Genomic DNA, 15,676 nt, shown 5'->3' on the forward strand with positions numbered 1-15,676 from the left:
CATGGCTTGAAGGTTCAATCCAGGCAGCAGTGTGGTGGTGGCACTTGAAGAATATGCAGCTTTATCAGTACCTTTGATAGCACAGAAGATGGTACTAGGTGGAAACACATGGATCAACCACTCTTAAGTTAAATACTGCTTTAGGAAAGTTTGTCTCTAGATGTGAAGCTATGGAAAAGTTTTGACTGTTTTTTAATATTTCACTTTTTTGTTCCTTTATGTGTATTTGCGAAAGGGTTACATGACACAAAGCTGTATAAGTGCTTTTCAAAAAGATTTCCAATAAATAAAAACGTCAAGTAATGAGAAAAGCATTGCATCTTATTTTATTGGCAGTGTTTTCTTTTTCAATGAAACATAAAATGATGATTCTTAATAACTGATGGTACCTTAAATCAATTAGATTAGAAATATAGCAATCAATTTTTAATGAATGACACATAACATCCTCTGAAATCTCTGCAAGTAAATCAGTAATTGCTAAACAACAGCTACTATATATCTTTATTTTCCCCTTGAGAAGAAACTTGGAAAAAAAATACACATAAATGTCATAATTGAGACTTGCTGATAAGTCACTTCTGGTTTACCAAACAATTATTTTCATATTGATATGCTAATTTTATATTGACATATAAATAACAGTGGCACAGACCAGTTCTATTTCAATTTATTCATGTTAAAACACAAAACTTCTGACAAAACTTTTCTCTAGTATTAGACTTTGGTATGAAAACATTTCAAATATGTGCCTATACCAAAATAAGAACACAGTGCTTAGAGTTCCAGCCAACTTTTATTGTCTTGAAGCTGTTAATTATCTGTATATTTTCACAGTCATTCTATTTTTCTGGCTCCTTCCTGCTGTCTACCTTTTGGCCATTTACTGCTTCTCAGTATCATTACTAGTGCATGTTCAGAAAATTAAAAACTGAAAAGTAAAAATCTGTCCATCTGGTAATTTTAATAGTTCTGTTAAAGGATTAATAAGGGAGGATTAAGATAATGTCCAAAATGAATTTATAAGATTATCAGGGAATCCCAATTATTCCAACATTTTCCTACACAGATTCTTGAGTTTTATGTGTATGTATGCTTTCCTATAGATGAAACTTTGGGGAAAATTTTTAAGACACACAAACATGGGTTCAAGTTTATAAGCACATATATCCTTTTGGTTTCATTTTAATAAGATTAATAAAAGATTTTTATCATCAATTTCAGAACAGTTTGTCCTTCTTAATTAAGACTATCACAATAGTTTAAGCATTGATTTTATCTGACTGTCTGCCACAGATTTGTTTCTGCAAAAGTACTTCTACATCATTTCTACAGTGTTTTGAAGACCCTATAGTATGGCATGCTTATAACAGTTCACCAGAATAGGATTAATGCACTTAAGGAGAAAACTGCCAGTGAATATTTAGAACTTCATTGTAACCAAAGTCCAAAAGAAGATGAAAAATTTTAAAGGTATGTTCAGAAAATCACCTTTAAGACTGTTCTACTACTCTGTGAATAAATAACATTCCACAAATCCATCTTTATAAAAGAAAAGTTAAAATAGTGATAAAACTTTAAAAACTCATTTTTCTGAACTTACAGCCCTACAATATTAATTTTCATTATAAAACTTTATATTTTTGTTATTAATGTTATGCTATATCAATCATGTTAATATAATTTTCATTAATTCACTTCTATTAAAAACCAACAGTCTACAGAAAACTCCTGCATCTGGAATCTTGCTCAGTCACGAAAAGCAAAGTATACAATATTTGTGCTCAGAAGTTGTCATGTCCAGCTCTTTGCAACCCCATGGACTATAGCCCATGAGACTCCTCTGTCCATGGGATTTTCCAGGCAAGAATATTGCAGTGAGCTGTCATTTCCTTCTCCAATACAATATTTAATAAGATGTCTCTAAATCAGACTGCTTCCTATTCAAAGTAATTTCTAGAGAAATTTGCTCCCTATAAGTTATCATGTCTTCTACATCTTTGTAGAAAAGCATTTCTTCAATGGACAACAGCTTATAGTTATTCAGGCTGAATGTTGACTTGTTCTGTACAGCATCTAACATCTTTAGGGATGTTGTCACTGAATCACTCAAAGAAGAACAAACTGGGAAAATACGAGCATTCCACAAGCTCAAACATGACTTGTTTCCAGAGAATAGTTCCTCTGTAACTTTGAGATTCCAAATGTCTAAGCATGACAGCAAACAGACCCCAAAGAATTGAAGTACCTTTACATCTGACAATGTTTTAACATTCTTTTTCAAGTTGTCTTGCACTCCACATGCCATAGTTGAATAGTTTAAGTGTCCATTCATCTTCAAGCTTAAGGAACACACAAAAGAATATGCAGGCAGGACAGCTGTTGTTTTGACATAAGCACCACTAATGATGCAATTTTCCCCAACTGAAACATCAGGCCCCAATCTGGAATACTCCACAACTGAGCCAGGTTTCACAGAACATGTTGAATCTAGTATACTTTGAATAATACAGGGTTTGTTAGTAGAGCATTCTGGTATTGATGGAAAGAGGCTAAAAGCTACAGACTGTAAGCCAAGCTCTGACTTCAAACTGCTATCTCCAGTAAAATGAAACAAATATTCTTTTGTTGTTCCAATGTGATAAAATTTGGAGTTATTAAGAACAACAACATTTAATGGTGTTCCTTTAAGAAGATGAAATATTCTCTGCCTCATGTCTACCAACTCTGACTCTTCTTTAGTAACATTTAATGTGTTTTTCGTGTACTCCACAGTTGCTCCAGGTCCCAAAGCCTGAAGAAAGTCTCCATAGGCATCTATTTCACAGTGTAGCGTACCTATTCGTTCATAAAAAGCAAGTAATTTTCTCGCTGTTTTATGGTCCATGTAAAATAGGCTGTCTGTGTAGACATACTCAGCCTCTAATTTAAGAGAGGGTATGTCACTACCAGCAAATCCCTGTGGAAAAAATTTTCTAGGTCTACACACAGCATCAAACTCATACATTTTTTCTATGCTGGGCTTATGAAGGAAACGATGGCAACTTCTGTATTCGAGGTCTCTATATTCTAAATGGTTAAAAGGTTCTAAGACAAACACTCCGTGTTTTGTACCAACAGTCAAACTAGAAGGATGAGCTAAAGCAGTAAAGCCAGGTTTGTCAAACCTAATAAACTCAGATTCTCCAATACTATAAAGTTCAATATCATCTGCACAGGTAATCAGAATCCCAGGATTCATATGTGAGGGGAAATCAATGTACATGGCTAGTTTTAATTCCAACATCTGATAAATGGGACTACCAAAAGGCAAAGCAGTGAAAATTTTCCCCAGAGCACTCGCACTTGGAAGGCGTTGACTGTAGCCACCTATATAGAATTTAAAAAAATAACTGTTTTAAAATGTTTATAAGATTGTTTGTAAGATTTAAAAACGTAGGAGCATCAGTTACAACTCAAAATATCTCTAAAGATTTTTAAAATATATGCATTACCATACCCCAGGAAAGAATAATAAATTTCGAATTTCAAATTCAAAGAGCAATCTCCTGTCAAGATTTGATATAATGCAGTTCTAGACTAGGAAAGAATTCTAAATATGCTTTACAGGCTATGACACTTTTTTAAATCAACTGCAGAACAAATAAAAAGGAAAATGAGCAAAAATATGATCTTGTATCTACATTTTAAACAGTAAATTTCAATCATGTGTAAACTCCCATATTAAAAATCCACTTCATGTGGTAAAAATGTGACCAAAAAACCAGTATACATAATTATCTATTAAAAACTAACTTCCAGATGCAACATTTTTCATCAAATTATTACCTACATTTAAAAGCAGTAAAGGTGCATTTATATAAAAGCATTTTAAAATATATACTTGTTTTTAATTTAAAAAGGCTTTTCCCTCAATGATGAGCCATATGACTTAATTCCTTGAGAAGTGTTTTCTCTTAAATACATTAAATACATTATAATTTGTTACATCATTTTATGTAACTATGTAACTAATTATAGTGAGAGACATAGTAGAAAGAGTCACACAAAAATGGGTTTAAATTCTGGTATACCATTTTTTAATTGTTTATCTTTGGATTTACTCTAAGACAGCAGATGTGGAATAATGCTTTTTTTATCATAATAATTATTATAAGATCAATAGTAGATGTAAAGTACTCACCTCAGAGTACATTGTTCAACCAACAAGAGTTAATACTTTCTTTTTCATTTTCCAAATACTAACCAACAGTAAAATTTCGCATTACAAGAATTACCTATTTTTAATTATACTTGACCCTGGAAGAGTAAGGGTTTCAACTACACCAGTCCCCTTACATGAGGATTTTTTTCAATAAATACTGTAAGACTGTATGACCCCAGGTTCGTTGAATCCCTGATGAGAAACTGTGGATATGCAGAGTGGAACCACCTCTATAGTAGTTCAACTATGAAGTTACATGCAGATTTCAGATTGTGCTAAGGGTCAGCACCCCTAAACCCTGTGTTATTCAAGGATCAATTGTATACATTTTCTGGTGTTTAACTTAATTTTTACCAAATTGGTAATAATAATAATGTTTGGGAATAAAACTGTAAGCCTTTTTTTTTTTAACCTTTTAAATTAACCTTAAAATTAGAACTTTGATGCTTTACCTGATATCATCTTCAAAAAGAACTGTTCTGTGTGTGAATCATAAGAAATGAAAAGTGCTTTGGTAACCATGTGGACATATGGTTCTAAAATATCTGTAATTGAACAGCGCAGGTCCATGACAAAGTTTCACCAGCCCTCAGTACACAGAGGGAAAGTAACAGAGGTTTCTATCATACAACCAAAATTTTAATACAACCAAACTTGTCCAATTTGAAAACTATCCTTTATTCTGAGATTATTTCTTTCTTATATGTCTACCACCTTATTTGTATGTGATTTCCCCTCTTTTATACTTTGTCAACTCTATGTTCTGTCATCACCTTTTCTTTTGTTTTTAAACTCTTAAGGATTATAGACTTTGGCCACCAATAACTAGATAAAAATGTGTAACAGAAGGTTTTGTCTAAAGTCTGGTAATCATAGTACTAAAGCAGCCTCTCCCCTAAAGCAAGAATCCTTTCTAAAGCATTATCAAGAAATGTTCATATTTTGATGAGTTCTATCGTAGGAAAATGGAACAATATCCATAAAAAGGTGATAATGTACGTGATCCACGATTTTAAGGTTAAATTTTGTGAAAGATATTATGCTACTAACAACCTAACAATATCAAGAAATACATGAAATATTTGTTTCCAGAGCAGAATTAACTTCAAAACAAAAAAATAAGAAGAAAGAAAGAAGTATTAGTAAGGGAGAAAAATGTCCCTGAGGTATCAAGGGTAAAATACTAAAAGAAAATGTAAATTAGTAAAGTATAACATTACCAGAATGAATTAATAGGATGGTAAAAGAATTCCATTCATCTCCATAAAGCTTTTCCAAACATCGAAGGGCACAAAGGGTTGCTCCTCCATTTCCTTCAAGTTAAAAAGCAGGGTTTATTTTATTACAGTAAATTTAGGTGTTATAACTTTGAGGATAAGATCCTGTGGCTAAAATTAATTAGGCAGAGAGCAAAGATACAGGCAAAAGAATCAAATTAAATACACATTTCCTGGCAATTAAATAATTAGTAATAAAACCCAGAGATCAGGCCTCGGTAATAAAAGTTGAGTTAATCCTCTCATGAAAATAGTAATATAAAGAAAGAAATGATAAATTAGGCACTAGAAGACTATAAATTTGCACATTCACTTGGACTTAAGAACCATAAAATTCATTAAAATAATTCTCCCATATGATTAAATATGTGCCTTAGATTTACTCTCCAAAAAGTTTTTTAGAACCTGATTTCCTAAAAATCATATAAGTTTCCTAAGAACTTGCAAATGGAAGTAAATGTAACTTCCATTTACTAGTTAGTTTGGACAAGTTATTTAACATTTTGTGCCTAAATCTCACTCAAACATCAGAATCACACAAGTACTGACCACATTTTACAAAGGTTAAAACATCGGCTAATTAGGACATGCCAATATCAGATACAAATACCCTAATTCTGTAATCAAGGGGCTTCAGCTTTAAGTATCACATGGAAAACGGCCCCCAGAAAAATGGCATGTATTTTTATTTATAAGGGAAGGTCAAAAGGCAAAGCTGACAACTTGTTTTTAAAAGTAAACATCATATAATACTTATGCAATTAGACTGTGCTCTTTCACATTGTGCACTGTGGGTCTCAAGAGGCAGTATGCATTTTTCCTGACTTGTTCCCTTCATTTAATTTCTGAACAAACTGTGGAGTTCGGAGGGAACTTAAGAGAACTATGGATAAGGTTCAAAGGAATGTTTACCACCAGAATAAATTTTACTAAGACTAATACATTTTATTTTAACATAGAATAATATTCTGGAAGTTTTTCATGGTATGTCCACAATGTGCAAAAACATCTGCCATCCCTTTTACCTTTCTTAAAAACAGTGAATTTACAATAAAAAATTTTATATTTGTAAAGACTACAGGTGGAAACATACATAGTCCATAAACTGTAAGCCACAGGAAAACTTTTCTTCAATGATTATTCTACCCACAACTTAAGATATAAATCTAACCATAAACGCATACCAATTTTGGCTCCAGGAGGATCAGCAAAAACATGATATTGAACTCCAAGGGGTAACTCCTTTTTTTTCAGCTTTTCTGAAAGCTGTTGCTTATAAGCAAGTTTCTGTTTTTCATTAGCTGCTGTTAATACAACAATGTCCCAGAATTCTCCAGCTGCCACTGATTTGCCTATGTGGAAAAAGAAAGAAAAGATAAATATTAGTAGAATTCTCTAGCTGTTACAGGTTTTACCTATTTGGGAAAAAAGGATGAAACAGGTAACAGTATCTCCAAAATGTATCTTCTTCTTTTGAGAATTCGGGAATAATGAGTGGCCAGCTAGCAGGATTCAAAATAGTTCTAATAAGGATTGTTGACAAATTCTTTTTCTCTTGTAAGGGTTGTTGGCAAATTCTATTTCTTCCTCTCTTTTAGATCACTTATTCCTTTTTTGGTCTACCATTTCATTTACTTAGATATTCTTAAAGTTAAAATGTTTCTTGATTAAGAGAAGTACTTTTGACTTGCTAAAGATGGGCTCAATCCTTAAATAAAAAGAGGAGCCAAAGGTATCAATGAATCTCCAGCTTTGAAAATCAATTTTCACATATGGGTACAACTTAATGTTTGTTGGCTAATAAAAATTAAACCCAAGGATCTACTGCTACAATGTTGGTGTTTATAAATATGGGCACATTAGTTTTTAATTACCTTAAGCTGAATCATGCAAGCTTACAAAGTCTATTGTTGAATGATACCAAATTCCGGATAACAGAAAAGTTCCCAGGTCCCTGATGAACTCAACAAAAGACAGACTGAACTTTTGGCTGATGGTGAGAAGGTTACCTAAGTATTATTTTCTGTTATTTTAAAAAGCAGTAATGTCGATGAAAACATAACCTATTAGATAGTTGTACAAGAAATTGCAAGTGGTATAGTCTTTTAAAAAAAATTTAAAAAATTTTCTAACCCTTGAAATATTTTGTCCATAATTCCTTCATATTGTTTGGCTTTTCACTTAGTAAGCGTTCACATTATGGAACAAATTGGTGAAATAGGTAGGGACTGGAAGAAAGCTAAAATTGTATTTATAAGCGTCAAAACACTATGCTTTAGATCTTCTAGGTTTATTTGAAGTAATTTTTGTTAATGAACTAACCAAATGTTTAACTTGTATTTATAGCTTCACTAGTCAGGCCAATAAGTGTCTTTCTTCCTCACACATATGCAATAAGAAGTAAACTTAGAGGAAAGTAATAAGCACAACGGAAGGAAAGCAGAGTGACAGAAAAATAAAAAAACAGGAACATTAGCTCCGCCTGGGCCAGGGTCCTAGGTCCGCAGGTGATAAAAGGAAGTGGCAGTTCAGCAAATATCCCAGCACGTAAAGAACTCCTACTATCCATTGCAGGGGAGGTGCTAGGGTTCCTCCTTTGGTACCTCTAAGCTCTGAAAACCTCCGCAACCTTCGCTGGGTGGCTTCTCGCAAAGATTCGCCGGCAAGTCTACTTTCAGCTTCCATAGTTTCACCTTACCCAAGGACGCCGAGGTCTTCCTGGTATGAGGCGGGCAAGCACCGCACGCATGCGCTCTGGGACATAACCTGGTCTTTGGTCCGACTTGGCGTCTGTCCCGCCCCCTGCGTGCGTCCTTCACGTAACCACGCCCCCGAAGCTCTCTGGCCCGCCTAGGAAAAACCACGATGGGGTCAGCGCAGAGCCTTGACCCGTTCCCTTAGTAACGGTCTCCGGAACGGAAATGGCCACCTAGAGATTTGTCCGACAGTGCCGGGTCTGGGCCGCTAGTTCCCAACTGATAAGGCATTGCAGCCCGCTAGACCCGGTAAGTGGTTCAGTTTGGGCGACGAAATTTCGAGAATTCACCAGCTTAAGGAGAAGTCGAAACTACAACCTATCTTGTAGCTTTCTCTCCGAGGCGATTCGTCCTTTCTAACGCGTGGTTTCTTTTAGCCAGAAGCAGTTCCCAAGAATCTCTTGAAAGATAATCCCTAATCTTCGGATCGTCATCTGACGCCATCTGCCCCATCCCCATTGTTCAGATACACATTCTGAACTTTTAAAAACCGTATTCTCTTCAGGAAGCTTTGTGGCTTCTTTGCCCTTGCAGTTACTAGAGAGTGAGCCTCTCCATCCCTCTCAGTTTTGAGATCACTTAATAGGCTTTTGGAAATTGTATAAACTTATGCAATGAAGCCCTTAACATTTATGGTATTTTTGGCTGTTTCTTTGGCATCCTTTTGTGTATGAAGATTAATCTAGAACTTTCAGTAGCATCCCTGGGAATAAGTCAGTCTTGTTGGATGTGTTTCTGTTAGGTCCCGATCAATAATAGGTACCCATAAATAAGTTTATTCTCTTGGAAAGCACGAGTTTATGATGAGTTTTACAGATTATTCTATTCATCTTTATACATGAGAAAGCTATGAATCAGAAAGAATAGTGACTTAGTCTCACAATTAGCAGTAGAAAGAAGATTTAAGCAGGATATTTCAATTCCAAACTCAGAAATCATTCTACTGCATGATACAGTTTAAGAAGACTGTCCTCATTAAAGTTTTCATCAGCAACTTAGACATTTAAGGGCTTACAAGTTACTACAATGAACTTAGTTTTTTCTTCTAAAGACTTAACCCTGTTATTCAATTTTGTACTTACAGAGCATTTGAGTAAAAAGGGAAATTACTCTCTTGTCGTTTTATTGTTTAAAAGCTTTCTTTTCCGTTAATGAAAAAAAAAAAACCTATGCATTAAGAATGTTTAGAAAATATAGAATACTTAATGAGGTGAGTGAATGAAAGGAAAAAAATGGCAAGAGAGAAGGTTAGAGCGATGACAACAGCCTAAAAAGGATTTTTCTTTACTGAGTGAAACAAAGCCATTGCTGGGTTTTTATGCAACTTCCTTAATGGTTGAAAAGAGCACGTAGAAATGTGAAAACAGACTGTAATGGAAAATGAGGCAATGATAGAAACAGGGAGACTTGTGTAAAGGCTTCTCCAGCAAAACAGGTGAGAGTTGTTGAAGTCTTGGCCAGGATGGTAACAGTAGGGGTGATGAGAACTTGGTTAGATTCTGGGTGTATGTTTGAAAGCACAATTAATACATTTTGCTAACGGAATGGCTCTGGAATGTGAAAGAGGAGTCATGAATAACTGCTTGAAGGCTAGAGGGACAAGTGAAGTGGGAAAGGCCATGGATTGGGAAGTAGAGACAGTTATTGGGATAGTAGAGAGTTTAACATTTGGTTTTGGACGCATAAAATACACAGATGTATATGCATGCAATGCATATGTAATGGGCACTTGTGTGTGTATGTGTTTGCATTATACATGAATTTGGACTTTGGGAGACAGGTCTGGGCTGGAGATATAATTTGGGGAGTTGTCAGCAGGTAGATGGAGTTAATTTTTAAATTATAGAACTAGATAATTATAGCCCTAAGGAAAGAAAGATCAGTAGAGCCTATTAGCTGAGGGATTGTATTAATACTGTATCAGCTATGGTTTTTGTTCTTCCTCTGCCTTTTCTATTTTCTTCAAATTTTTACTAATATTAATTTTTAAGTAAAAAATGAAAAAAAAAGTTATATACTGTGTGATTGGGAATAAATATCTTTGGCAGTGAATTATACTGGTAAAAAAAGTTTATTTAAGTTTATGTTTTATATAATCAGACAGTGTGATATAGTTGTTTAAACAGTCATAAGCTACAGTGACCAGAATAAAATAAGTCGATACAGATTAGTAGTAACCCATTATTCTGTATAGAATGGAAATGATGTGATTGATCTTGAGTTCCATATTTTTAAAAGGGACATCAGACAAGCCAAACTATAGTAAGTTGAAAAAATAGATATTCTTTGGAGGCATTTGGGCTTTTTTTTTTTTTTTTTCCTGTTGGAAGAGAGTATCTGAAGAAGTGCCATAAAAAGAGGTGAAATAGACTTTTGAAGAACTTTTCTGAGTTATAATTTACATGCCATTAACTTCACCTGTTTTAAGTGAGAAGTTTCATGATTCTTGGTAAATGTACAGAATTGTGTAACTGCAACCACAAACTGGGTACAGATTTCCATCATCCAAATAAGATGTTTTGTGCTTATTTACAATTAATGCCAGTTTACTTATTTTTTTATCAATATAGGCAAAACTATGAAGGTTGTGTGAAAATTGTTGAGAGACATTAAATTTTTATTCTCCTTCATAAAAAGAAACTGAATCCAAATGAGGTCCTGGATTATGGACTGTGGAGCTCAGGTTCATGGCTTGGCCAGTTTATGCCGGAGTTCTCATTGTTTCTGTTATTTGAGTATCGTCTCTCTGTTTAACCACTCTTCTCTTACTCTTCCTGATGTGGAGTGGAAAGCAAAAAATCTCTTTTTTTACTGTTTCCTTTCTTTGGATTTTTTTACTCAGCTAGTCTGATCTCAACCTATTCACTATTTTTTTCCCTACTGTGTCCTATTGAAGAAATCTTCACTCCCTTTCTGTAGGGCAAAGGGAAACTTTCCCCCCTAACTTGTATTTTGCTTTCTTTATTTTTTAAAGCAGTTTTAGGTTCATAGCAGAATTAAGAAGATGGTACAGCGGTTTCCAATATACCCACACATGCATAGCCTCCCTTATTGTCAACATACCTATCAGAATGGTACATCTGTTGTAGTTGACGAACCTACAGTACCACATCATGATCACCCAAAGTCTGTGGTTTCCCTTACAATTCACTCTTGGTCTTTTTATTTTGTGGGTTTGGACACAGTATAAGGACATGTATACATTGTTATAATACTATTCAGAGTAGTTTAACTCTCCTAAAAATCCTCTGTGCTCTGCCTACTCATCCCTCTCCTCAAATCCTGCATCTGCTGATATTGGTGCTTTCATGTTTTCCTTTCTCCAGAATATCATATGGGTAGAATTCTAAGTATATAGCCCTTTTATATTGGCTTTTTCACTAAGTAATATGCATTTAAGATTATACCATGTCTTTTCATTGCTTGAAAGCTAATTTATTTTTAGTGCTAAGTAAATACTCCCTTGTCTGGATGTACCATAGGTTATTTACGCATTTACTTACTGAAGTATTTCTTAATTCTTCCCAATTTTTATGATGAGTAAAGCTGCTATAAATATCCATGTGCAGGGTAATATGTTAAATAAGTTTTCAACCTCTCTGGGTAAATACCAAAGAATGCACTGCTGGATTTTATGGTAAGAGTATGTTTAGTTTTTTTGAGAAACCAACAAACTGTCTTCCAGAGTGGCTATATGATTTTGCATTCCTACAAGAATAAATGAAAGTTCCTTCCTTGTCAGTAGTTTGTGTTATCAGTATTAGACTTTTGGCCATTCTAATAGGTCTGTAATGGTATCTCATTCTTGTCTTAATTTTCTTGTTCCTGATGACATGTGATGAGAAGCAACTTTCATATGATTATTTGCCTCCTTTCTATCTTCTTTACTGAAGTTTGTATTAAGGTTTTGCCTTATATTTTTAACCTAGGTCATTTTCTTATTGTTGAATTTTGAGTTCTTTGTACATTTTTAGTAAGTCCTTTATCACATGTGACTTTTGCCAAAGATTTTCTCCCAGTCTGTGACTTGTCTTCTCGTTCCTTTGGCATTAACTTTTGCAGATCATGTCTTTAATATTAAAGAACTGTAGGTTATAACATATTTCTTTCATGGATTATGTTTTTGTTGTATCTAACAAAATCATCATCATCCCTAATGTCATTTAGGTTTTCTCCTAAGTGATCTTCTAAAAGTTTTTTAGTTTTATGTTTTATATTTAGGTAATACAGTCCAATTTGAATTAATTTTCCTGAAGGTATAAAATCTGTGTTCAGATTCCTTTTTTTTCCCATGTGGATGTCCAGCAGTTTCAACACCATCTGTTGGAAATTGCAGTTGATTGTATTCATGTCTGTCTGTTTCTTGGCTCTCTATTCTGTTCCATTTCTTTTTTCTTGGCAGTACTATTTTGTCTTGATCACTATAGCTTTATAGTGAGTCTTAAAGTCAGAGTGTCATTTGTTCTCCTTAAATATTGTGTTTTGGGGATCTCTTGCCTCTTTATATAAAATTTAGAATCAGTTTGTCAATATTGATAAATAATTTGCTGAGATTTTGACTGGGATTGTCTTGAATCAAAAGATAAATTGGAAAACTGACATCTTGACAGTACCGAATCATTCTATCCATGAACATTAAGTCTTTCTGAATTCATTTATTCTTTGAATTTTTCATTAGCATTTTTGTTTGTTTTTCTTGTGCATTTTTTTTTTCATTTACACAGAAATATTTTATTTTTGGTAGTGGTAAATAGAAATGATGTTGTGTTTTTAACTCATTAATTGTTGGTATATAGAGAAGTGTTTGACTTTTGTGTTTTAACCCTCAATCTACAACTTTGCTCTAATCACTTAGTATTAATAATTCCAGGAGTATTTGTCTATTCTTTTGAATTTCCTACACTGATGTCATGTTATCTGTGAACAGGGATGTCGTCTGCACATTTTTCTTTCTTTCTTTCTTTTTTTTTTTTCTTTGTCTCATTCATTGCATAAGCTAGTACTTTCAGTACACTGTTGGGAAGTAATGGTGAGATGGAACATTTCTAGTCTTGGACTTCTTAGTGGAAAAGTTTCTTTTTTTCTCATCATTAATTATGATATTAGCTGTAGATTTTTTTAGAAAACAATCTTTATCAAATTGAGGAAGTTTTTCCTATTCCTAGTATACTTAGAGTTTTATCATGAAAAGGTAATGAATTGTGTCAGATGCTTTTTCTGCATCTGTTGATGTAATCATGTGATTTTTCTTTTTAGCCTGTTGATGTGATAGACGACATTAGTTGGTTTTGAATGTTGTAGGAGTCTTGTATATCTGGAATAAATCCAGCTTGGTGTTTTTGTTATTGTTCATTTGCTCACTCGTGTCTGACTCTTTGCAGCCTCATTGGACTACAGCATGCCAGACTTCCTTGTCCTTCACCATTACCCAGAGTTTGCTCAAACTCATGTCCATTGAGTCAGTGATGCCAACCAACCATCTCATCCTCTGTCGTCCCCTTCTCCTCCTTCCTTCAATCTTTCCAAGCATCAGGGTCTTTTCCTGTGAGTCAGCTCTTCCCATCAGGTGGCCAAAGTACTGAAGTTTCAGCTTCAGCATCGGTCCTTTCAATGAATATTCAGGGTTGATTTCCTTTAGGACTGACTGGTTTGATCTCCTTGCAGTCCAAGGGCACCACAGTTCAAAAGCATCAATTCTTCAGCACTCAGTTTTCTTTAGAATCCAACTTTCACACCCATACATGACTATTGGAAAAACCCTAGCTTTGACTAGACAGACCTTTTCAGCAAAGTAATGTCTCTGCTTTTGAATACACTGTCTAGGTTTGTCATAGCTTTTCTTTCAGGGAGCCAAGCATCTTTTAGTTTCATGGCTGCAATCACCTTCCTCAGTAGTAGATGTATGATTCTTTTTGTACATTGTTGGGTTTGATTTATTAATTTTTTTTTTTTTTTTTAGGATTTTTATATCTGTTTTCATGAGAAACACTGGGGTGTAGTCTTGTAATGTTTTTGACTGACTTTAGTATCAGGATAATGGCGGCTCATAGAGTGAGAAGGTATTCCCTATGCTTCTATCTTCTGAAAGAGATTGTAGAGAATTTATATAACTTCTAGCTTAGTATTCCCTATCGAACCCATCTGGGCTTGATGTTTCTGTTTTGGAAGGTTAATGATTGTTGACTCAGTTTCTTTGTTAGATATGTGCATATTCAGAATGTCTGTTTATTCTTGCGTGAGTTTTGGCAGATTATTTCTTTTAAGGAATCAGTTCATTTCATCAAGGTTATCAAATTTGTGTGCATGGAGTTGTTCATAGTATTGTCTGTGGGATCTATAGTGTTTTTCCATTTCTCATTTCTGATATTGTTTTCTGTCCCTTCCACCCCCTGTCTCTTTCTCTGGCTAGGCTGGAGTCTTATTAATTTTATTGATCTTGACAAAGAACCAGTTTTTGGTTTAATGGATTTTCTGTATTGATTTCCTGTTTTCAATTTTGTTGATTTCTGATCTAATTCATATTATTTCTTTTCTTCCCTTTGATTTAATTTTCTCTTATTTTTCTAATTTAATAAGATAGAAGTTTAGATTGTTACTTTTAGATCTTTCTTCTTTTGCAGTATATGCATTCAGTGCTAAAAATTACCTTGAAGCAACAATTTTGCTGCATCTCACACATTTTGATAAGTTGAATTTTTATTTTCATTTGGTTAAAAATATTAAACAATTTATCATGTGATCGTTTTTGAGCTTTGCATTATTTTGATATATGTGTTATTTAGAAATGTGTTATTAATGTCCACCTATTTGGGAATTTACAAGCTATCTTTCTGCTAGTGATGTCTACTTTAATTTCATGGAAATATGGAATGGATATTGTATAATTTTTTTAAGTTTGCTAAAGTATATTTTATGATCCAGAATGTGTTCTATCTTGACAGATGTTTCATGTGATCTTTTGATGAATGTATATTTGGCTCTTGTGTGATTAAGTAGTCTGTAGATATTAATTATAGTTGATTGATAGTGTTTTTGCATTCAGCTATATCCTTAACTGATTTTTCTGTCTGCTGGATCAGTCCATTTCTGTAGAGAGGTATTGAAATCTCCTGCCATGATAGTGCATTCATCTGTTTCTACTTGCATTTCTTTCAATTTTGCTTCAAATAGTTCTACCCTGTTTCTAGGAAGATAAACTTTATCAATTAGTATATCTTCTTGGAGAAATGAACCCATTGTCATTATGTAATGCCCTTCATTGAGATTCTCCGGTAGCTCAGCTGGTAAAGAATCACCTGTTATTCTGGAGACCCTGGTTCGATTCCTGAGTTGTGAAGATTTTCTGGAGAAGGGAACAACTACCCACTCGAAAATTCTGGCCTGGAGAATTCCATGGACTGGCTAGTTCATGGGATAATGCCCTTCATTATTTCTGCTAA

General features: G+C 34.1%; 2 protein-coding genes across 2 annotated transcripts in view; one reads left to right on the forward strand and one right to left on the reverse strand.

Annotated features, from left to right (window-relative positions):
• Nucleotides 1-300: 300 nt before the first annotated feature.
• On the reverse strand, nt 301-8,238 carry FPGT (fucose-1-phosphate guanylyltransferase). The gene is made up of 4 exons (XM_061121610.1): nt 8,085-8,238; nt 6,666-6,833; nt 5,425-5,517; nt 301-3,369 (listed from the first exon to the last, which is right to left on the reverse strand). Exons 1-4 carry the CDS (start codon nt 8,164-8,166, stop codon nt 1,910-1,912), a joined length of 1,803 nt encoding a protein of 600 aa, XP_060977593.1. The 5' UTR covers nt 8,167-8,238; the 3' UTR covers nt 301-1,909.
• Nucleotides 8,239-8,312: 74 nt separating this feature from the next.
• LRRIQ3 (leucine rich repeats and IQ motif containing 3) overlaps nt 8,313-15,676 on the forward strand; it is a 199,303-nt gene continuing 191,939 nt past the window's right edge. The window contains exon 1 of the mRNA XM_061121611.1: nt 8,313-8,486. The gene's annotated coding sequence lies outside the window, so the exon portion shown is untranslated. The remainder of the gene's footprint in view (nt 8,487-15,676) is intronic.

This window comes from Dama dama, chromosome 20 (assembly GCF_033118175.1).
Source record: "Dama dama isolate Ldn47 chromosome 20, ASM3311817v1, whole genome shotgun sequence".
NCBI lineage: Eukaryota > Metazoa > Chordata > Mammalia > Artiodactyla > Cervidae > Dama > Dama dama.